The 23,978-nt window shown below is 37.7% G+C and overlaps 2 protein-coding genes across 2 annotated transcripts; one reads left to right on the forward strand and one right to left on the reverse strand.

The window, feature by feature from the left end:
• Inx2 (innexin 2) lies at positions 1-5,933 on the forward strand. Its single transcript, XM_002057877.4, has 2 exons — positions 1-1,947; positions 5,654-5,933. The coding sequence occupies exon 1, from the start codon at positions 723-725 to the stop codon at positions 1,824-1,826; it is 1,104 nt and encodes a 367-aa protein (XP_002057913.1). The 5' UTR covers positions 1-722; the 3' UTR covers positions 1,827-1,947; positions 5,654-5,933.
• Positions 5,934-21,356: 15,423 nt separating this feature from the next.
• On the reverse strand, positions 21,357-23,636 carry cm (AP-3 complex subunit carmine). The gene is made up of 6 exons (XM_002057876.4): positions 23,476-23,636; positions 23,291-23,378; positions 22,911-23,236; positions 22,687-22,846; positions 22,156-22,608; positions 21,357-22,101 (listed from the first exon to the last, which is right to left on the reverse strand). The coding sequence occupies exons 1-6, from the start codon at positions 23,508-23,510 to the stop codon at positions 21,916-21,918; spliced, it is 1,248 nt and encodes a 415-aa protein (XP_002057912.1). The 5' UTR covers positions 23,511-23,636; the 3' UTR covers positions 21,357-21,915.
• Positions 23,637-23,978: the final 342 nt, after the last annotated feature.

A 23,978-nucleotide genomic window follows, 5' to 3' on the forward strand; every position in this document is an offset into this window, starting at 1 on the left:
TTCTATTCGAAGAGTGCGCTTACTGCCCGCTGCTGCGACGGCGTTTAAAATACAGAACGAATTACAAATACAACAACAATTGCCGCCAGTGTTATTTATTTATTTGATTTGATTTGTATTATTTTTTGTTTTTTTTTTGTTGTTGTTGTTGTTGTTTTCGGCCAACATAACACAAGAACAACACACGCACACACACGTTGCACGACGCTCAAGCTCAGGCCCGTTGATGTTGTTGTTGTAGCACGTTCTTCTGCTGCTGCTGCTGCTTCTTCAATTTGTTTTTTTTTTTTTTTGTTTGTTTGTTTGCGTGCGTGCGTGTGTGTGTGTGTGTGTGCGCTGCAGAGAGCGTCGACTCAAACACACTCGAGGGAATTCGTTCAGATCAGTTCAGCACGGAGCAGCGGCGAGTTGAGCCTCCACGAAACAGTTACGGCTCATTACGGCCCGCCAGATGTGCATATGCCCTGGTGCATTCTCGAGCCAGAAACTCAAGCGTTATGCTGGACAAGTGACGTGTGAAGCGCAGCACTAAAAAACAAACTATACACAACAATCAATCAATCAATCAATCAATCGATCAATCAGTCAATCAATCAGTCGATCAATCGAACAGTTCATCAATCAAAACGAAAAGAGACTTTAATCAAACGAAACGTAACTAAACACAACTCGTTGCGACACACATCAATCAGCAGCCAGTCAATCAATCAAACAGCCGCAAAATGTTTGATGTATTCGGCTCCGTCAAGGGGCTACTGAAAATCGATCAGGTCTGCATCGATAACAATGTGTTCCGCATGCACTACAAGGCAACGGTTATCATCCTGATCGCCTTCTCATTGCTGGTCACCTCGCGTCAATATATTGGCGATCCGATTGATTGCATTGTGGATGAGATACCGTTGGGCGTTATGGACACCTATTGCTGGATCTATTCAACGTTTACGGTGCCGGAACGATTGACGGGCGTCACCGGGCGCGATGTGGTGCAGCCCGGCGTTGGCTCCCATGTGGATGGCGAGGATAAGGTCAAGTACCACAAGTACTATCAGTGGGTGTGCTTTGTGCTGTTCTTCCAGGCGATACTGTTCTATGTGCCCCGCTACCTGTGGAAGTCGTGGGAGGGCGGACGACTCAAGATGCTGGTCATGGATCTCAACAGTCCCATTGTGAACGATGACTGCAAGAACGATCGCAAAAAGATACTGGTCGATTATTTTATGGGCAATCTGAATCGTCACAATTTCTATGCGTTCCGTTTCTTTGTGTGCGAAGCTCTCAATTTTGTGAATGTCATCGGTCAAATCTATTTTGTGGACTTCTTTCTGGATGGCGAGTTCAGCACGTACGGCAGCGATGTGCTCAAGTTTACCGAAATGGAGCCGGACGATCGCATCGATCCCATGGCAAAGGTCTTTCCCAAGGTCACCAAATGCACCTTCCACAAATACGGTCCGTCGGGCAGCGTACAAAAGTTTGACGGCTTGTGCGTGCTGCCGCTGAACATTGTGAACGAGAAGATCTATGTGTTCCTCTGGTTCTGGTTCATCATTCTGAGCATCTTGTCTGGCATATCGTTGGTTTATCGCATTGCCGTTGTGGTCGGACCCAAGCTGCGTCATCTGCTGCTGCGCGCACGTTCCCGTCTCGCCGAGAGCGAGGAGGTCGAGAAGGTGGCCAACAGGTGCAACATTGGCGATTGGTTCCTGCTCTATCAGTTGGGCAAGAATATCGATCCCCTCATCTACAAGGAGGTGATAGGGGATCTCTATCGTGAAATGGGCGGCGACGGTCAAAGTCCGCAGAAGCAGCCGTTCGAGGCCTAAGCGACAGTCGGAAATGGAGTTGGAGTCGGAGCTGGAGTCGGAGTTGGAGTTGGAGTCGGAGCTGGAGTCGGAGTCGGCACCTGGGCCACCCTGTGCTAGGCCAGGCAGCGTGCCAGCGGCCGTAAGTTGAGCTTAAAACCCCAATTTCCCTTTCCCTAACACACACACACGCACACGCACAGACAGACAACATTTGTACTAGCAGTAGTTACACACACACACACACACACACACATACCACGCACATACGATCTTAGCCTACGAACTGTAAATCTCTTACAGAGAGCGCACGCATAAGAGTTAGGCGTTAGAGTGAGAGCGCGCGCTTAACAGCGTCTGGCATGCAAAAGACATTTAGCCCTAGTTCTTAGTAAACATTAGCTCTTAATTATGATACCCCTTCCTTTTCTTTCTTTCTTTTTTTTTTTTTTTAATCTGTATAATTTGTATGTTCGATATATATATATATATACATATATATACATTAATTTTTAGTTGTAATTATTATTGTCAATAATTTTTAAAACAGGCTATATATAAAAAACAAAAACAACTGCAGTTGCGCCACGAACAACAACAATATCAATAAACGACAAATACACAAATAAAAATTCCAAATCTAAGCAAAGATAAGCCACGCGCTTTTAACGACAGCTTAAACTTTAAGAGCGCTCGCTCTTTATCTTCAACAGCGCAGAGAGAGAGAGAGCGCGTGCGCACACACGCACACGCACTGCTGGTCTTACGCGCTCATTTAAGCGTAACGCAAGCAGCTCAAATCGGCGTTCGCCTCGCTTGTGCGCACTTGCGCAAGCGAGATGCCCGCACAGAGTGCGACACGCATGCGCAACTGGAGAGCCATTGTATACCCGTCTCGCTTACTCATCAAACTACATTCCAGACTTGAAGTCTTCCTTTTTAGTTTTCTCTTTTGTTTTTAGTTGATTGCTGAAAGCTGCTGAATCTGCATGCGAACTGGTTTGACCAGCCAATGGCATAGATGAGGGGCACAGCAGCGGAAGGGGCACAGCCGGCTGCCGCAAGTTCAGGGCAATTGCGAGGGCGCATTTGCCAACAAGACAAATAAATGATCTGCCCCGAAGAAGTTCGTCCGATAATTAAGAGAAACATCTTAAGAGATAGGCGCGACACAGAGCGACATATTCTATGGAAGTTTCTTAAAGGCGCGACTACTTGAACACCCTGTTAGGAAATTCAATTATATTAAAGTAAACGTTATGCATCCGCATTTTGAGCAAAATTCCTGCATAAATATGCATTTTTGTCAACCATATTTATTAACTGCCCATACCTAAAAAATGTTAAAGCCAGCTTAGAGAAAGTTCGTATATAGACGCCACAAATGCAAATCCATGTTTTTTTTTTTTTTTGTTTGACCTCAAAGAACTCGGGCACTGTGAGAGCTAAAGTTATGAAACTTTGTGTGTGACCTCTTGCATAGAAAAGCAAAATAATTTGATGTCAAAACAAGATCTAGACACATTCATATTAATCTGCACATATCCCTCTTTACAACTAATATATTTTGGAATGGAACCAAAAACTACTAAAGCTTTCAATTTGGTATATTTCTCTAATCAGACGTTGGAAGCAGTTGCTCAAGTGTCTGCATGTTTACCATGTCGTATGTCTTATTCTTTACCCGCCCCGCCCCGCCCCGCCCATTGCCCCGTGTCTGCGGTCTGGCTTGTTGGTTTTGCCTTGTGCGTACATACAATGCCAATTAGAAGTTAGGCAACATATATTTGGCTTCTTCCGTCTGCCAGAGCGACACGCCTTATCTTATCAAATGTGCCCCAACCCCTTCCCCGCAGCCAACCGACAGGCACCCTATATAGCAATCCGGCCTCGTTGATAAGACGGCAAAAAAAAAAAACCAAAAAAACGACAACAACACAAAAAAAATACCAGAGATGCTGATGTCTTGATGGTGATAAGTGATAAAGTGTTGTAATTAGCGCACATTTTCCACGTCGCACACACACACACACACGGGCTTGTTATTTACAATTAATGCAAGCGAAACACATAAATGGACACTTGAAATGCAGCCGAGTCGAGTTAGCGACTAACAGCTACCCTGTAGAGCAGTTAAATAGCATTGCTGCATGACAACACTGCTGACATGTCAGCTAGCACGTCATGTAGGCATCCGAATTTTGTCTGTAATACTTGCTGTTACGGATGTCTAAACAACCTTTTTACAAATTTGTATACAAAAAATCAAATATCATATAAATAGCTTTTACAATTCCCAAGTTCAGATAGTTTGTTAAAATTCGATTTTTGTGTCTGTGTCAAATTTGGATTTTTCATAAAACTTAACTCAGTTTTCAAACAAAAAGTTACGTATCAAATTTCATGCAACATTCTAACATAATTCTCGAGTTCGAATAGGTTGTTGGGTTTACTTGTTTGCAATTTGTATGCCTGGCTGTGTAATAAAATCTAGATTTCCTATAAAATTTTACACAATTTGCCAACTAAAAGTCAACTACCAAATTTCATATAACTAACTTCTATAATTCCCGAGTTCGGATGGGTGTACGAATGATCTAGTTATTCTATGAAAAGACTTGTCCATTTAAAATCTCACTCTCTGAAGGGTAATGAGTGTTTCAATGGGGTAAAAAAAGGAAGAAAAAAAACAGAAAAAAAACAGAAAATTCGTATGGAACGTCGAATCCCAACCACAAACCCAGCCTCAGTTCCAGTCGACACAGTCATGATGATCACATAAACTCTGACCGCCAATTTGAGGTATCAATGAATGGACCTACCCCTGCACACCCACACCCCCCCCCCCCCCCCTCCCATTCTCCACCCACCGATCCCATAGATCGTAATGGCAGCAGCGAGTTTAGGAATGTGAGAATTGTTTGAATGTATTCATTGTACTCGTTGTACGCGTGCATGCGAGTATTCACTTTGTTCTATGAATGAGAAATGAAGGCAGCCTTCAGAAAATTTATTTGACACGCGAAAAACGAAAATGAAAACGTTAATGAAAAGCACAAACGTTGTTGTTGTTGTCGTTGTTGTTGTTGCACGCACAAATGAGTCGCGCGAATATTCACAAATGTATTCATTTGCACAAACGCAGACTCTCATTTTTGTTGTTTTTTTTGTTGTTTTTTTAATTGTATTAATTACTTTCAATTAACGAAAAAGGCAGCCCAACTAAAGATCACAGACATTGCCACAGATAATTGCCATTAATAATTGTGCACACATTACGTATACGTATGCCATGAAAAGAAGAGGAAGAAGAAGCAACAATTTATGACTTTTGATGCCACGTGAGCTATTGGCTCACCCGACCCCAGCGCAGCTAAAACTGTAGGGAGCTCCCGACTAGGGAATTTCAGGATATTCCCGCCCTCTTCTTCCTCCCACTGTCTTTTAGGCATGGCACATTTTACGACAAAACTATAATACCCTCTATAATGCTCTCTAATTAGATGCAATGTGTTAGGTGGTTGTCAGCTTCGAACTGGCGACTTTCCGCTTGCCAGCTAGACGCGCTCACGCCTCAGCTCAACAGCTGCTCAGCAATCGGTCTGTGAGTCAGGACAAATTCTTTGGGTTTTTTTTTTGTTTTTCGTTTTCAAGTGTTCTTTAAATTGATTAATTAGGTTTTGTTTTCCGGACGCACAATTGTTTATCTTTTAATTTTTGTTCGCCAGATCTTTTCGCTTCAGCAGAAGAGTGATGAGTGGTGGCTCAGCTGTTGTCGCAATTGTTGCGCTGAAAATGTGTTTTACTCATACGATATATATTGTTTGTTTTGCCTCTTTTTGTTGCAGTTGCACGCCGCCAAGTGAAGGATGATTTATTATTAAAGGGGGCGTGGCCAATATTTAAGACATATCAACGAATTGCAATGCCGCAAAGGCGCTTGTGTTTCACATGTTTTGACCGATTGCAAAACACTTGAAAACCCGAAGAAGTAGTGCAAAATATATAAATATATATTAAAAATGATAAAAGCAAACACGACACGCCCACATACGATGACCGCCCACACCCCCCTCAAGCCACAGAACAGGCAGCTGTTTTTTTTTTTTTTTTTTTTTTTGAAGCCAAGGACAATCTTGAATGGGCTGCTATAAGAATTAAAACGGTAAAACTATAGAAACTCTAGAGATAATAACGATAAAAGACAACGCAGAAAAGACACAAGTTGACAAATGTTTCGAAGACAACAACAACAAAGTTCAAGCATTTTTTTAACAACAATTTAAATACATTTTTTTTTTTTCGTATTCTAAAAACTATTTTGGTAAATATTTTTGAAAAGAAACACACACACACACATATATATACATTATACTACTAGATATATAGATATTAATATTATATATATCTTTATATATATATATATATTTATGATGCGAATGCCACGATGCGATGAATATTTATGCTAAGAGTTGTGATCATTGATTAAGCAGTTTATAAAATTTATAAACAATTTGAATAATAAACAAAAACAAAAAGCAAGCAGCAAACAAAATAATAAACACTTAAAATACATAAATCATTTACGCCTAGTAAACAAATGCCAACAACAACAAGCACAACAACAACAACAACTACAACAACAATAAACAAATGCAACAATAATAATTATAATAATGCAAATAATTATTAATCATATACATATATATATATATTAATATATATATACACACATATTTTATGATAATTATTTTATAAACATTTTTCGCCCATATTAAAATATTTTTAAAAATCAAATATAACAACAATAATAATTATTTGAATTATTATACGCCTATATATATATTTTTTAATTTACAATTTTTTTTTTAGCAATTTTTTCGCCAGCCAATTTATTTGTCATTTTATATAAATATAAAACATCTTTTGTAGCATTTATTTTGTTAGTTTTTAGCACATTTTAGTTTAGCGCAATTTTTTTTTATTTTCTTTGTTTAATTCAAAACAAATCAGCTTGAAATAAACATAACATATAATATTTATGCATATTTTTGTATGTTAAAAGAAAAAATGAAAGACTCAAAAGCAATATTTAATAAAAGAAGACAAAGAATTTGAATAACAACAAAAAGGTAAACAGCAACAGCTTGAAATTGTCTTGCAGCAATTTTTTGTTGCATTTCAATTCGTTTTTAAAATTACATTAATTATATATGCCTATATATATATATATATATATATATATGTAAAATGTAAGAGTATAGAAGTGCGCGCAGCTTGATATATTTAAATATATATATATATATTTTTTTTAAAAATATCGATTTATCGAATTATCGAGTGTGTAAATGCGCCACAGGCCGTAAGCTAAGTTTTATATAAATAAAATAAAATAAAATAACAGAAAAAAAGCAAATACTTTTTTTGAATTAAGCTTAAATGTAAACAAAAAAAATGCAACCAAAGAAAAGCAGAAATAATATTTCTGTACTATCTTATCTCAGCACACACTGTTGCCGCTTCTCCTGCCAATGCACCTCCCCCCCCCCCTCTGCACTGTCGGCCCCCTCTTTGCGACAGTCGCACATGCGCAAACAGAACAGGTGAAGCAGAGCCACCTGTCGCTGACCTCTTGGGCAAACAGTTGTACGTCGTGTGGGGGCCATAAATCTAAGCAGCAGGCAGCTGGCAGACAGCTGAGATTGTGACATGACGAAGCTAAGATACCCTGTAATATGAGAGTAAGGTCGTCAGCTTAAAGCCAGAAGCCGTTTTTATAAGTAAATAGTTAAAATAAATTTAAAAACCAAAAAAAGGGAGAGGCAATAGAATGCTTTCTAGTAACAAATAACCGCGCAATGCCGTCTAATTTCTTAGAGCATGCTTCATAGTAATAAAACCGGACTAATTTTTACGTGGAGAATGGCAAATGAATGGCTGTCATGCAATGCCGGGCAATTTCATAGATAAACTTACTCATTTTCGCATCTCCTTCGCTTCGTAAACTCCGCATTCGAGTCCAGGTGGAATTGAAAAAATGCCCTGGACTTCGCCCGCTTTTCACGGGGAACAAAGATGCGCCTTTCATGGGAAACTAATAATACGCTCTCAAGGGCCATAGATAAAATAAACATAATAATAAATTCTCAAAGCAAACAGCGCTTTCCATGAAACAACGCACAGGTCGAGCGTTTGTGGCACTTGAACAAATCTTTGTCTACGCTGTGAGAGCAAGTACAGTGCATACCCGCTACAGTGCACGAATTAGTTAGAAGTACTACATAAAAATAATAACTATGCACAAGTCAAATCAAGTAGTTCACATAAAACCTTCTCTGTCTATTTGCCCCAAGTGTTTCATATAGACGTCATATTGACGTTGGTTCACTGTAGTGGGTGTGGTCTGTATCAATTCTTTAAGGGCCCAAGAATTGGCTACTTTTACTAGCTTTTGATATTTTATATTAATTTTGACGCTGGACTTAAAGAACTCTCAAAGTCTTTCCTCCTTATGTACGTTCACTTTATTGAGTGGGTACTGTACTTGTCTATATTATATTTAATATTACAATTACAATTACGTTTAAATTCTATTATTCACTTTATCGAATGTGTACTGTATTTCGTATTTGATCTCTTGCAAGCACGAGATAAAGAAAAGGAGATTTATAGTAAACTTTGATCCCAACTACTTCTATTCTTCGTAAATATGCCTCTTAGCGTGAGTCTACTGTATTGTTAGAACCAGCGACTTTTTTCTCCGAATTTGACACTTTTTTAGCTGTTTATCACTTCTAGACTGGTTTGCCCAGTGCAAAGTTTACTTTAGCCTGCGTGCACTGTGTTGTAGTTGGGCTGATAATTCTCTAGATTTGTCACTTGTTCGACTTGCGGCTCGACTAGATGCCAATGAACTGAGTCGCATCCAGGCACGTTTCAGACGTTATTTTGTTTGAATGAGTCAAACGTTCCAAAACTATTTCTGGAGCACGATCGTCATGATCCGTGCAACGGATTCCGAGTGGAAAATCTGTGAGATTATCAAACGAATGGATATCGAAATCGGAGTCCGAATTCGGTTGGCCTACAGCATCATATCGGATGGCAACTGCGCCACAGGCCACAGTCAGCCGGGCCACTCGTGCCATTATTCGAATATTATTTCATTTGTTTACTCCAAAGTTCTCAGTTCCCAGTTCTCAGTTGTCTGACTGTTATTGCCAGCAAGTATGCCAATGCAACAGTACAGCTCGATTCCCAACCAAATACTTGTGTAAACATAATGCAGTGCAGCTCAAATTATATCAAAATTTTGCAAATGTATTGTCTCGTTGAATTCTTTTATTATTTGCTCAACACTGTTCGTAGAACTCATCTGAGGTCGACTCCTCCTCTGGGTAACAGCTTGTCATCTTTCTTCTTTTTTTTTTAAAACAAAGAACTTTAGATATATACTGAATATCTTATGAGATCTGAGAATTCATATTTTTATATATGTTTTTTTCTTTTAATATATCTTTTTTAATTTCCCTTCTCATTTTTTTCATTAGTTAAGCCCTTTCAGATGGAAATTCAGTTCAACTTGTCTTATTGTTCTTTACGATTCTTTAAGTTTTCTTGATTCTTATATCCCCGTGGAAACATTTGCTCTGCTATTTATCCAATCTATTTTTCGTATACCTTCGCAGCATTTGATAACGTCATAAGCTTACGTGACGATACAATTAACTGTACTTGAAATAACTGTAATGCGAGCACTACGATAACTTCCTGTTGGATTTTTATGTGAATAATATGATCCAGCGAACCGAATACCTGAAACACCACAACATATACAGACCTATTATATATATACCTATTATATATATGTATATATATATATATATATATATGTTAAGGTAAGTACTCATGTTAATGTTAGCGTTATAGTAATGTTAATTGTTAATGTTAATTGGCACTGTTAATATCGTAACAATGTTACTGTAAGTACTCATGTTAATGTTATAGTAATGTTAATTATCAATGTTTACATTACGAATGTTAATTTTTATGCGAAAAATAATTAACAATGAACCAGTTCCCAGTGTGTAGGCTTCAGTTGTTAACATTTAAATTCAAGAGTTTGGGAATTTTAATAATTCAATATTCAAATCGGAAAATAATCGAAAACTGGTTAGAAATACTCTTTTGTTTTTAGTCCCATTCACTACGAACACATTTACCTTACATTAATAATTCATGATATCAAGTTTCACAGAAGTGAATTTAAGTGAAGTAATGCATGTTTATTATTTCCCAAGTTACACATCAAGTAACGAAATGTAAATACCCTGGGCGTGTAGGGTATACGATTTGCGAAGCATTACGAAAAGAATAGAAAGTGTGGCAATTGGCAAATGAACCTGATACCGCGTGCATTCTATCTGAGATAACGTCTAATGGAAACTAGCAGCTAAGCATGTCGGAGCGCCCCTCCCGTACCCAGATGGGTTGGCATCTGCTTGGTGTGCGTCGTCTTTGGCGATTGTTCAAGCAAATTAGCATATCAAATTGAATTAAACGCTGCAATTGTCCAGGCGTGCCCTCAATAAATAAATAAATAAATAAATATTACGGCACCAGAAAAGCGAAATTCAAGTGGGTTACGGAACTGGGAACGCACACAACGAACTGCACAGGGCTTGGTGGACGCAAGTTGGGGTCAACATCAAGTCAGACATTGCAATTGGAATGTGAGAATCGCCCGCGAGTTAAGCAATTTACGAGTATTACGGGTGTGCGTAATACAAGTATTACAAAAGAAATATACATAGATATTGCCTAAGAAAAAGTTAAAATATTCAAGATCCTGGATTCGATTAAGGATACGGCACGAAGAGGAGTAGGGAGTAGGGATAAGCACGCACTGTTTCCCATTTAAAATACATTCTCAAAAGTATCTCAACGTTTTATTACATAATTAGATGCCACAAACAGCAAACTATTTGCAGCAAAGATGAAACGTTTAAGAATGCGAAACAAAAGGGAAATTGAGAAAAACCAAAAGCTACTTTGAAAAATTAGATAAGGGAAGAAAACAAAAACCAATCTCCATTGAAGTGTTGTCAGCATTAGCTTTAAGGATGCGAAAGGAGGAGGAGGAGGAGGAGCAGCAGCAGCAACAATGAAACGTTTACGAATGCGTAACAAAGAAGAAATTGAGAAAACATTAAGTGTTGCTGCACCCAGAGCTGACATGGATTTGTTGATTGAAAAAAGAGGCTTGCAGTCAGTTTTAAGATAACCAAAAATCATTTGAATTTATGTGTGCGAATGCTTTTGAGTACTTTGAATGACCTTGAATGGCATTGCGTCATTGCAAAAGGTTAATTCGAATCAAACAAATGCCGCGCAAAATGTCAAATAAATTGTAATTTTAATTCAATCCCAACAAATTGGCAAAAAAAGCCCGCTAAACGTGTTGCATAAATGCGAAACAGCATGGATCACTGGATGCCTCTGGCGGCCGTCAATTGCATAATATGATAGCTCTCTATGGGTGTGCGTGTGTGTGTGTGGGGGGTCTATGCTTAAATTTAGACACAATTTATTTATTTAAAGTCAACAAACAAACGCTTGTTTTTTCGCTCGCTTTCCAATTGTTCCTTTTTGTGGGCTCGTCTTTTGTCTTTGTCATTCGCTTGTTCGCTGTCAGATTTATTGTTATTGTTTTTTTTTTTTTGCTTTCTTTCGTTTTTGTTTATTGTTTTTTTTTTTATGTTTTTGTGATGTAAACAAAACTTGTCGCTGTGACTTTGATTCGATCCCAGCTTTCCGCAGACCTCACAGCTGTCCAGCTGTCCGGCTCTTGTCCATTCCAATTTGTTGCTGCTGTCATTTCAAAATTTCAAAAACGTTTAATAACGGGCTCCCAAATCCATGGATATTGCATTTATCTGTCACTTGCAAGCACTTTGTGCCCAATAAAATAACACACATTCAAAGTATAGTATGTGTAATATGTGTAATATGTACAATATGTATAATATGTATAGTATGTATTATATGAATAATATGTATAATATGTATGAAATGTATTATATGTACAATATGTACAATATGTATAATATATATAGTATGTATAATATGTATAATATGTGTAATATGTGTGATATGTATAATATGTATAATGTGTACAATATGTTAAGTATGTTGACTATGTATAAAATTGACCATATGTATTACATGCATAATATGTATTATATGTACGATATGTTTAGTGTGTATGACGTGTACAATATGTAAAATAACATTTCTATGATATGTTTAACAGATCCTTGAAAGTTAACATTAGCATCTCTGAGATTCATCAAAGGAGGCTCTGCAATGCCCAAAAAAGTGCTTAAATACGCGTGAGAAACTGTTTTGGGATCAGTCTGTTTCCGTGCCTCGTCGAGGACAGACTCCTATTTAATCTCTGTTTTTGTTGAACAATTTTTTTTTTTATTTTTCAATTTTTATTTGTTTCTTTTTTATGTTTTAAACGTTTTTGGTTATTTTTTAAATAATTTATTTTAAATATTTGCCACGATTCGCCCCGAATGATACCCAAGGAAATCATTTTCGTTACGCACATTAATTGTGCAGCACCTTTTTTCAAGTGTAATTTTGGCATTCAGACCGAATTAAAACTGAAGAGTATTAAATTAAATTGTATTTAAACCTTTGGTGGTGAAATGATCTGCGTCAACGAAGTTTCTTCCAATCGTTTTTTTTTCTCCTTTTATTGGACATTGAAAAAATTGTTGTCAAAAATAGATCAATATTTTGTCTTGTATGAAATTTCTTAATATTTCATGGAATATTGAACCTTCATCCAATTGACTAATACCTGTAAAGAACTAACCATAGACTTTTTGAAATGTTTTTGAAGAAATGCAATGCTTTATAGTAATTTGATTGTGAATAGGGATTGGCTTACGTTTTGACAAGTTAAAGCTCTAGTTCTATTTATCGTTATTTGTTCTCAATGTATAAATTCTGAATTTAATTTTTGTTAGCATATCTTATGTTCCATATATTTTTATATTCAATGAATTTCTTTTGAATTACTTGCCCAGAGGTTTTCACTTCAGATCGCTTACAAAAACTCTTCGCACCAATCGATGAGGCATTAGTAGCAATCGGTGGCCTGTTCTTGAGTCAAACCCAACTTCATGCAATATATGAAATAGCTTTTGACTTTTCGATACTCGTCTCGTCTCTGTTACAGATTTCCATGCCCATTGGCATTAAACACAAGAACTATTTTCGTATTTTTTAAATCTTTTTATATCATGATTAAATTTATTTTATTAGGCTATTTAATGAGATTTAAAGTTCACATTGGCTTAACATATATATTCGATTAGTCGCATTCTAGTATATGGACGCAATTACGTAGAAGACTTTCATTTTCTTCACATGCCGCAAGTTATATGTCTGCAAGGGTATTTAATTTTCGACGTGCTTTCTAGCTTTTTAAATTTTTGTTTCGTTGTATTTTTACTAAGCATGCACTAAATATATTAAGCCCAAGTCTTAATTTATGAAGTTATGCATATGCATTAATATTATTTCTTTTTTTAAAAATAAAAAGTGTCTGAACGAGAGTTTAAATATTAATAATAATAGTAATGATGAAAATTATAAAAATAATGATAATGATAATGATAATAATCATAATTAAAACTGTAATAATATTAATATCAATAATGAATATTAATAATGAAAATATTATTATTAACAATATATATTCTAATAATATGAAGGTACTAATAATATTAATAACAAATACTAATAATATAAAATATTAATAATGAATAATGAAAAATAATATTAATATTAATAACAATGATAATAATTCGATGCAACAAGTATTTATATTTTCTGATGTAAATGTATGAACATATGCTCAGCTTCATAAATCAGTGTTAATTTTTTTTATTTCTGATAATAAATCATTTAAATAATGGTAATTAAATTTAAGCCCGCTTGTCACGCAGCTCACCCTGACCCTCCCGCACTACCCCCCTTTCTGCACATTCCACTCAGTTTTTAAATTGCTCGCTCTTTTTCTGTTTACTTGGTCAGGCGACAAATATTTGTTTGCGTTATCATGAGTTTTATCAATTAAAAAAAAAAAAAGAATCAATCCATTCTAAACAAATTCATTAGCATAGCGCAGTTATCGATGGACTAAAGCCCAACCTAAGGCCCCTTTTTTGCCAAGGCCCCCTTGCCCTTCTTCCCAACTTTGTACACACGCAAGTTTCGTCGGATATTTTTGGGTGCACAGTTCGTAGAGCATATTTATGTTTTACTTGTTTTCATTAAGTAAGCAATATAACAATACAAGAGCAGCTTGTCCATTCTATTTCAAATACATTTCAGCTTCAACAGAACTTGCTAACGACTCGAGCATGGCATGTGCCTCATCATCTTGCCAAAGCTATAACTCGTTGCGAATTACAAGCAAGTAGGGAAAAGTACAGCTTGCACGTGCAGCGTGCAAGTTGATGTGTGTTTGAGCAATAATTGTGCTTCAAGTTATCTTTAAGGCAATTGGAATTAAGAAACTATAATCCATGCCAAGTAGCCGAGCCTCTTGCAAGGGTATTTCAACTTCGGCACCAGAGGGAAAAAAATGAAGTTTTCTGTCTTGTTTTCGATATTCGGCAAATGTTTATCGCCAGCCGTTGACTTTGTATGCAAATCCTCATGTTCTCAGCGATTGTGTGTGAAGTTCTTTGGTTGCTTTTTTGTTTCTAGATTGGACATTTGGTTAGCTTTCGCACATTCGCGTAATGGGCACAAGCAGCAAAAGTGAGTCAGTATCGAGTGGGGCGCTGGAATTGGCAACTCCCCCACAAATCGCACACTCCCCCCCAATCGCACGCACCCTTCGCCCTCCATCAATTCCATTCAAAGTGCCCTGTGCGACGACCTCTTTGAAACATGGGCCTCGTACAGACAGAGCTCACTCATTATTTGCATTATTTTGTGTGCTCCAGAAACTTAATTTGAAGCTATATGGAAAAACATATACATATATACGCCTGATATGCATATATATCTCGGTCCATTTGGCTATTTAGCTATGTCGTCTCCGAATCTTGCGGAAGTTTCAATCGTTTTTAATGAGCTCGTCCAACAGCCACATAAACGGGCCGAGTACAAGACGCGATTGTCCGACTGCTAGTTGCCCTTTTTTGGTTCAATTATGCGCTTAAATATCGGCCATATTTGAAGTCAAGCTCAAAATATTGGGCTATATAGAGCAAAAGGCAAAACTGAATTCATCCCCAAAACAGCTTGCTTCGATTAAGGACAGACTAAGATTATATTGTGACGTGCGAAAGAAATCTTCTCTGCGCCCATATTATATATATACTATATATTCCTGGTCAGCATCAGTATCACAGTCGATCTCTGTGCGTCCGTGTGTATTCACGCCTCAATCTACGACAGAATTTAAGGATTATAGACGTGAAATCCTGACGTCTATTGCAGTGGTTTTGCACAACGATCGGACTTTAAGCACCGAAGTTATTTCAGAATGATTGCGCCCATAGTTGGGACCAGCTCTGCAGGGTATCTTCTAGTTGAGCACTCCCAATTGGTGGTAAATGAGATATTCTGCGTTTCGATGACATTGCATACGCGTGCATATGCGAGAATCAACTTTTGTTAATGCTTCCCCAAGTATTTTTTGTCATATGTATGACCGGTAAACGAACAGATTTTATATATCCAATGCTGGAGGCTTTAAAGCCAGCCAAAGTGCGACTTTAATTTCAGAGGGGTTGCAGACCTGTCTTACTCGTTATTATTTAATATTATTCACCTTTTTAGTGCTAACTTTTGCTGACCAGCTTGAGGGTCAACTTTGATTATTCTGACCAAGAACAACAGGGCTTAAAATTCAAGGGCAATCCAAGCTATTTCAAGAACCCCTCGCTTATATTAGCCAACTTTGCCATCGTTTCTAGATCTGCAAGGCCTTTCACTCAATCTAAGGCTAAAACCAGTTGAGAATTATAAGCTTTCCGCTCATCTTCCACGCTTGCCAGTGAAATGTACATTAACAATAGTTCCATTCAGTCAGAGTCTTATAGAGTATTTATGAAGAGTTCTTTGTAACTTGAGCTGCATTTGTTCGGTCTGCAACGAACGTCGCTTTCTTGACTTTATAGCTGAGATGCCCACACATATCCATGCCAGTTTTATAGGGTATCAAAAGACCAGCACACACGAGGCGTCGGCAGTGTCTGTCGCTGCAATTTAGCGTGTGGATGTTCCCCTGTCCAGACTCGTGTCTGCCCCACGTTTCAGTCGCCGCGTGTGTGTGTGTGTGTGTGTGTTTGGGGCACAATCAGCGTTTCTAATTAGCTGGCCAGACGCTTATTAGACTTTGGATTTTGGGCAAACGGACTCAAGTTTCAGCTGCAGTTTCAATTTTGGCATCGGTTTTGCCTTTCAAGCAGAACTCTGACGCTCGCAATTTGTTGCCTCGTGTTTAGCTTTCGCAACTCGACAACAAGCAACAATTTACAGCACAAACATTTGCACAGTGCAGCGAACAAGTTGCATAAATTATAATTGAAAACAAATGCAATTGCACGACTCGCTGTGCATACAGTGAGAGAAAAAGCTGATATCGAAACAGAAAAAGAAACAGGCAAACAAACAAACCTTGTTGCTAATGACAAATTCATGTTGTTGTCGCTTGCTTTGTTGATACTGAATACCCTCTACCAAAGCGCGGTCAATTAACAATGTGATCAGCTTTGACCAAATGCTGGAGAATTAACATAGCCATAAGATTGAAATAGATATAAGATATATATAAAGTTTGGAACTTGATCCAGATTATCTGCACGAAAAGCAAGAAATTAACTTTATGTAGCCTCTGCACCTATTCTTTTTATAGCCCCTTTAGCTATATCATATAGTAGTCCGATATGGCAAGGCTTTTGCTCAGGTATTAGAAGCAGGTGGAAACGCCTCAATGTCAAGTTTGACCAGGCATAGAAAAAGGCTGGTTCATAGTTGATTCGCAAGTGAACAAGTTCAACATTAAGCTTCTATATTTGTAGCTGTTATATTCAAATATCCATTTATATATACATATATATCTATCGATAAGTTAGCGCTGATATAGACAAAATTTCAATAGACATCTTTGGTTACACTAAAGATTTTCATGCAAGAAATCAAGTATAAAATATTAAAATACATTTTAATATTAAAAAATGGACCAGCATTAAAAATTATTAAGTTATTATTAAATTAAATAATAATAGTTCCCAATTCCCAATATCTCCTAATTATAGAGTTTTTTTTATGTATTCCATAAAAAATGTGAGAAATGAAAACTCTTGTGCCAGGAAATTCGATCTTTAAAGTGTCATATGATTTTTTAAATATTTATTTATATAATATATTTAATATATTACAGTAATTAAATAATAAGTAATTAAGTAATTGAATTATTTAGGACTAGTATTTGTTTCTTATTTATGTATTATTTATTTAATATTTATTTATTATTTGTTTTGATTTATAATTTATTTATTTTATATTTATGTTTTTATGTATTAATTTGTTTGTTATTTATCTAGTATTATTTAAAGTTTTTCAATTGAAGGGCATTCAAGCCATCGAAGCACATTTATCTATCAGCAATATGCAGTTGTCTGCAGTTGGGTGGCGGGCATTTTCCAAGGGGCTGGCGGGATGGGGTATGGTGTGTCAATAGGCAATGGGGCGTGGCATGTTCGAGGCATGCACTTGCATTTAGTGTGAGGCACTTAGCACACGGCCGAGTGTTTAGTTTTCAGTTTGTTCAGCACAATTACAAAACTGGAGCATTAAGCAAAACGATTTCAATGGGTTGGCTTTTGGGCTTGGAGTCTGGCTTGGAGTCTGGGTTGTGCGCGTGTGTGTGTGTGTGTGTGTGTGTGTGTGTGTGTGTGGCCTGACAGGCGTTAACAAGCTGACTAGCCGAAAAATGTGCTCATGCAAACTGATCTGCCTGTTAGCGAAACACTGTCTACAAAAAGTCAGTGCGCACATGTTTTGATTTTCTAGTTCTAGTTTCCATTTAAGAACAATTTTCTTACCTTTTTGAACACAATGTAGGTCTTTGTTGTTTCAAATTGTTTCAAATTCTTTATAAAATGAAGATAATATTTTATTGGCTTAGAAAGCATAAGAAAGCGCACTATAAATGGCATATTTTTTATAATATAAGTGCATTTGGCATAGATTTATATGTCCTGATTCTTTTAAGCCAGAACAAACAGATTTGTATAGTTATTCTTGGGCTTTGGCATGCCTTCTTAAAGCGCTCAACATTTCAGAAAAATCGGACTTAATTAAAGCAAGAATGAACCATAGATAGTGGAAAGAAGAAGCAAGAAAGAAAGTTCAAATATTTGTATTGCCAACTTGTCGCTGGGTGCAGGGCATCTACTACTCGGGCGCATTCGACTCGAGTTCTATTCTTTGGCTTAAAAGTTTTATGACATCGAAAATTTTGCCAAGCAATTATTGTGCTTAAATTGTTAGCTTCTTCTTGAGAATGTCGCAAGTTAAAGAAGAGTTTTTTTTTTTCAAGTTGAAAGTTGATTAAAACTTGAAGCTGCAAATGTCTAACGCGAGTTTTGAAGTCTGAAACCAGTTTATCCATTAAATTCCGCAATTGTCATGTGTAAATAAGTCGAGTCCCCGTTCCGCTCTCTCTCACTCTCTCTCTCTCTGGCTCTCCCTTTGCCTCGCTCACATATCTCTGCTCTCAGTCTATCTCTCACTCTCCTCCCCCTGCCACTCCCACTCTCCTTTTGAGTAATGACTATTCAACACTTTTTTTTCTGTCTTCTCTCTGCTGTATTATTTTTTTTTCACACACAATTATCTCAACACTTTGGAATAATTGCTGCGGGCTGTACGGAACGGAATCTTTATAAATATTAATATGTACATAATAATATTAATGGCATCAACCGATTTCAATTACCAGAGCAAAACTAAGTTGTTGGCAAATGCCATTATAATTTTGTAGAATTTTTTCAGAGACAAACAAACAAGAAAATGGAAAATTTCATGTGAACTAAACGAAAGACTTATGCAACAAACTTGGCCAAAATGGGCGGGCGGCTGATGAGCTGCTCTGGAGTTGGGCCGCATGGGCCAGAGGCCAGGCGCAGCATGTGGCATGCCACATGCAGCTTATTGCGCCTGCTTGGACCAAAGCCAAATTGTTTCCCACGCTCGCAATTTTGGCCAAGTTAAGCGAAGTGCTTGCGCTGTGTTGGGTGGTGTGTGTGTGTGTGTGTGTGTGTGTGGTTGTGTGTGTGTGTGTGTGTGTGTATGCTGTTGTGTGTATAACATGTCTAGCTTTGGGTTAGCTCATAGGCGTATCCTATGCGCTAGTGGCGCTTGTTGGCTACCGTTGCACGCCAGCGCGGTCCAAGCTAGACCCGAAGCCAAGAGCCAGACCAGAACCGGTTGCCGCGGCCAGCGAAAAATGCAAGGGTATATATAGGGTATATACAAGTGTATCAGTATATATAAATATGTGTACAGCGAATTCTATATGCATAGCTGTATATACATTATGTATATGCGCTGCGACTTGCCTGGTTGGCAAAAGGGTAAGAAAAAAGACACGAGACATGGGTGCTCTAGGCGCGAGTGTCCGACCAGGAGATACCCTGTAAAAGCATCGAGCTGCCGTGAAAATAATTCAATCTAGGATAAAAGACGCATACAACTTTTGTTAAAACTTAAGATGCCTATAAACGATATACGATATAAAGAATATGCCATATACGATCGGATATACGATAAAATATATATGATATAGTGTATATCGTATATACTATATCCTTAATACTATATAATACCGGAATATACATACAAGCCATATGCGATATACTATATCCGATATACGATTTACGATAAAGTATCTACGATAAAAGACTTTGGATATCCAGTAAATACTATATGACCCCGCAATATATATACAATGTCCGATTTACGATATTGGACATATGATATATACTATATGACAGCACAATATAAAAACAATATACTATACACTATATACTACATCCGATATGCGATATACGATATAAGACTTTTGATATCCAATAAATACTTTATGACCTCGCAATATATATACTATATACTGTATATATTATATGACCTCGCAATACAAAATCTATATACTATATACTATATCCGATATACGATACACGATATACGATATACAATGTACGATGAACTGTATGGCTTCGCAATTGTATTTTTCCATTTGTTGCATACATATGCACATCTCTGCAATATGCCCGCTTTTTCTCAACCATTTTCAATTGGGTACAGGGTATTAAAAATCAAGTTTTGCATTTTCATTTAAATTTATTGGCTTTGGCTTTGGTTTTGGCCACGGCTACAGTTACGGCTTCGGCATTAAGGTTTGTTGCCAGGCACAGTTCGAGTTGCCACAGCCTCAGTCGCAGCGGATTTGCAACTTGTTTGCCCGTCAAGTGGCGAACAAGATTCTCAGCAGCCAGTTTTAAATATGGCGACGCACAACATACACACACTCACACACACACACACACACACAACACACACACAACACACAGCCCACAAAGACAACACTTGAAATTTGCATTAAAACATTTTTTCAGTTGCAATCGCTTTGACATTTATCTCAGCAAATGCAGAAAAGCAATTACGCCCGACTGACAGATACCCTGTGCACAGCCAAATTGTCCATGCGTGATGTGGACATTAAATTTCCGCAGCATTTAATTTTATATAGTTGACGCTTATTTAAGGACCCTTGCAAAATTTTGAGATCGGAGCACAAATACTAGGGTATTAAAGCCCATGTTTTTGACTATATCCAAGAAAATGCCCACGAACAGGGTATATGAGGTGCTGATAATGTGTCATCAATTTGTAAATGTAAATAAAAATATTTTTGAAAAGAAAATCCTCTGTCTCCCAAAAAGAAGATACAATTTTTGTAAGCATATTTTTTATTTTTGAAAATAATTTAAATATTGGGTTAACTCTGACTTAAAATTTAAATACTTTTTGTATTTATTAATTTTTCTTTTAATATTTTTTTATTATTATTAAATCTTAGTATAGAGTTTTTATTATTTATTTATTTTTTATATTATTATTTATTATTTATAATTTGAATTCTGTAATTAAAATAATATTAAAATAATATTTACTTTATGTTTTTCTTTTCTATTTGATTTATATTTTTTATTGTTGATATTTTTTATAGTATTAGACACATTTATTACATTCATTCACCTTTCCTTGTATTTGAATTATTTAATTTTTCAGTACAATTTATAAAGTAATAATTCAATTATTTAATGTTGATTTTGGCGACGCTTCCATTTTTTACCTTCGTGCTAATAATATATTTATTACATTTTTTTCACATATATATTGAAATATTTGCTAGCCGATTTATTTGCTTGCTAAAAAAAATTATATATATATTAACATTTTTGATATATTGAAAAACATAAAAGTTCTTCACATAAGAGCTTATTCTTGTGGCAGCTATATTATATAGTAGTTCGATCCGCCCGTTTGCGATATACATAGACATATATAAGACAGAGAGATTAGTTTGCACAGAGAGATAGACAAACGGACATGACCATATCGACTGGGCTATTGATACTGAACCAAGCATATATAGGCTTTATAGGGTGTAGAGATCTCTTCTACACTCTGCTGCCTAAATATGAACCGTTCAGCTTTTTTTTGGACAGTGTATAAAAATAATATATAAAAAAGGCGTCTTATACATTTTAGACATATAGACATATATACATTTAGGATCGATACAAGTTTGTAGCTTTTAGACAGATGAGTTTTTATGGTTTATAAAATAAAATAGTATATAGTTATAATAATGGAAATAGTAGCAGTACAAATATAACCAAATGTTGAACATTAAGACTAAAGTTCTTTAGATTTTTGTAATTTTGTTATTCTTAATTAAAGCTGAGTAGAGGGCCGTGCGCGGCGTGTTGTTGGGGGCATGCAGCTACATGCGCACCTGGAATTTGCCCGCTTTGGTTAGATATTTGACGCCCTTGAAGGGCTTATATTTCTCGCCGTACATGTCCAGGCGATTCACCTTCAGCCCGGAGACGGCCAGCTGTGAGATTTGGAATTGCACATTGATTGACGGATTGGCATCAAGTATTGGGCTGCCGGGCATGATGGAGACCTAAAATCAAAACTCACAATAATCGCAATTCGATTGACTGGTGCTTCAGCTTACCGAGCCGCGAATGTTTGGCAGCTTGGAGACATCGATGCGTCCGACATCCCAGGAGAGCGTTTTGCTCACCGAATCGAACGTGTATTTGCCCTGATTGGGCGTTAGCACGCAGTTGAGCACGCACTTGGGCATTGTTAGCTCTAGTTTGACCTTGTCGACGGTGCGGCCGAGCGTGTTCCGTGGCCCAATGGTCAAATCTAGGCGACCCTGTTCGCCGGTCTTGATTGAAAAGTTGTGCCGTATATAGATGGGTATGGCCACCACCGACTGCGAGCTAATGTGATAAGACATGAGCCGAAAATTGCCATCGGGCGGTATAAAGGAGAGCAAACGTTCTGCCTCCCAGCGCTTAAAGCGCACGCACGGATGAAACGACACGTCGTCGAAGAGACGCGGATTCATAAAGGACAGCGACAAGTCGGGCATGCCAGACAGCTTGATGCAGCAGTCGATCTAGTGTGGACAGTTTAGGCAGGATTAGAACCGATAATATATATATATATATATATATATTAAGTTTGGTCTACGTACGTGTCCCTGTATTTCAGCAAACACCGTGGAGCCGGATTTGTCAATGATGGCGTCGACCTCCTCGATGACATCAAAGTAGGCTTCGTTGTTGGTGTAGCGCACACCGCTGCGACGCCAGGGTATGGCCGACAGCTGGCCCACGGGCAGAATGGTGCTAACACTGCAAGCAAAAGGACATGCATTAGGTAATCCTTTAAAGAAACGCTTATAGGATCGGCACACACTTGCTCTTGCCGGTGACGGTGTTGGCGATGGTGCGCAATATGTTTGGCGGCTTGATCAGCTCCTTCAGTATGTTGCTTTCGGTGGACAGGGGGAAGCCATTGTCGAGCATCTCGTCGAGCAGCTCATAGACGACCACATAGTTATCCTTTATCACAGACTCGGAGCAGTCGCTAAAATAGTCCTGGAACGTGTCCACAACGCGATGCAGAAACTCGATGACAAACAGCGGCGGCACCTCCTGCTTGCAGGCGGCCACCAGTGAGACGCTGTCCCGCTGCACGGTAATCAGATAATAATGGGGCGTGGCAATAACAGGCGGCACATCCTGCAAGAAGAAGAAGGCTTAGTGTGCTGCATGGCAACGTGGCAGGCAACTTACGTAGGGTGCGGCACGCTGTGCATCGAGAAAGTATTCGCAAACGGAGCGCGAGACAACCGAACGCCAGTGCTTCTCTAGAAAGACTTCGCTGTCAGGGAACAAAAGGCATAATTCTTTTATTTACTGCGATAACTTGGCATATGCCAGGCCTGGCACATTCTAAACATTTTGTATGTCATGCTTACCCGCTGCTGTTGACTATGAACAGGCTGTGTATCATATTTGGTGTCTTGTTTACTATGTATGCATATGTTTAAAACAAATGCGTTTGCAAATATGAAATTGTTTACGTGTTGAATAAATGGAAACACTAAACAAACGTAGAATGTAACGTAAGGCTAACAGCGAATGTTAAAATTAACAGGGCACGTAAGGTGACAAAAGAGTAGAGTGCGCCATTTATGTACGTAATGCAGTATATTGAGCAAAATGGATGCAACATGTACGTGAAAAGGGATCTTAAAGAGCAGCAGCTGTACAAAATGGGTAAGGAAGTACTAATAACATTTTTTATTAAAACACAAGATGCAGCAGCTTAACAGAATGTGCTAGTCCTCTGCTATAAACAGCAGACAGTGCTTAACGCAAGATTCGGAACTCAACGCAAGAAGAGCTAACAGCATGTAACGGCTGTCAGTGATGTTGCCACTGCGTTGAACAGCTGTTCATCTGGACGACAGGTATGATT

The sequence above is a fragment of the Drosophila virilis genome, chromosome X, assembly GCF_030788295.1.
Source record: "Drosophila virilis strain 15010-1051.87 chromosome X, Dvir_AGI_RSII-ME, whole genome shotgun sequence".
Lineage (NCBI taxonomy): Eukaryota > Metazoa > Arthropoda > Insecta > Diptera > Drosophilidae > Drosophila > Drosophila virilis.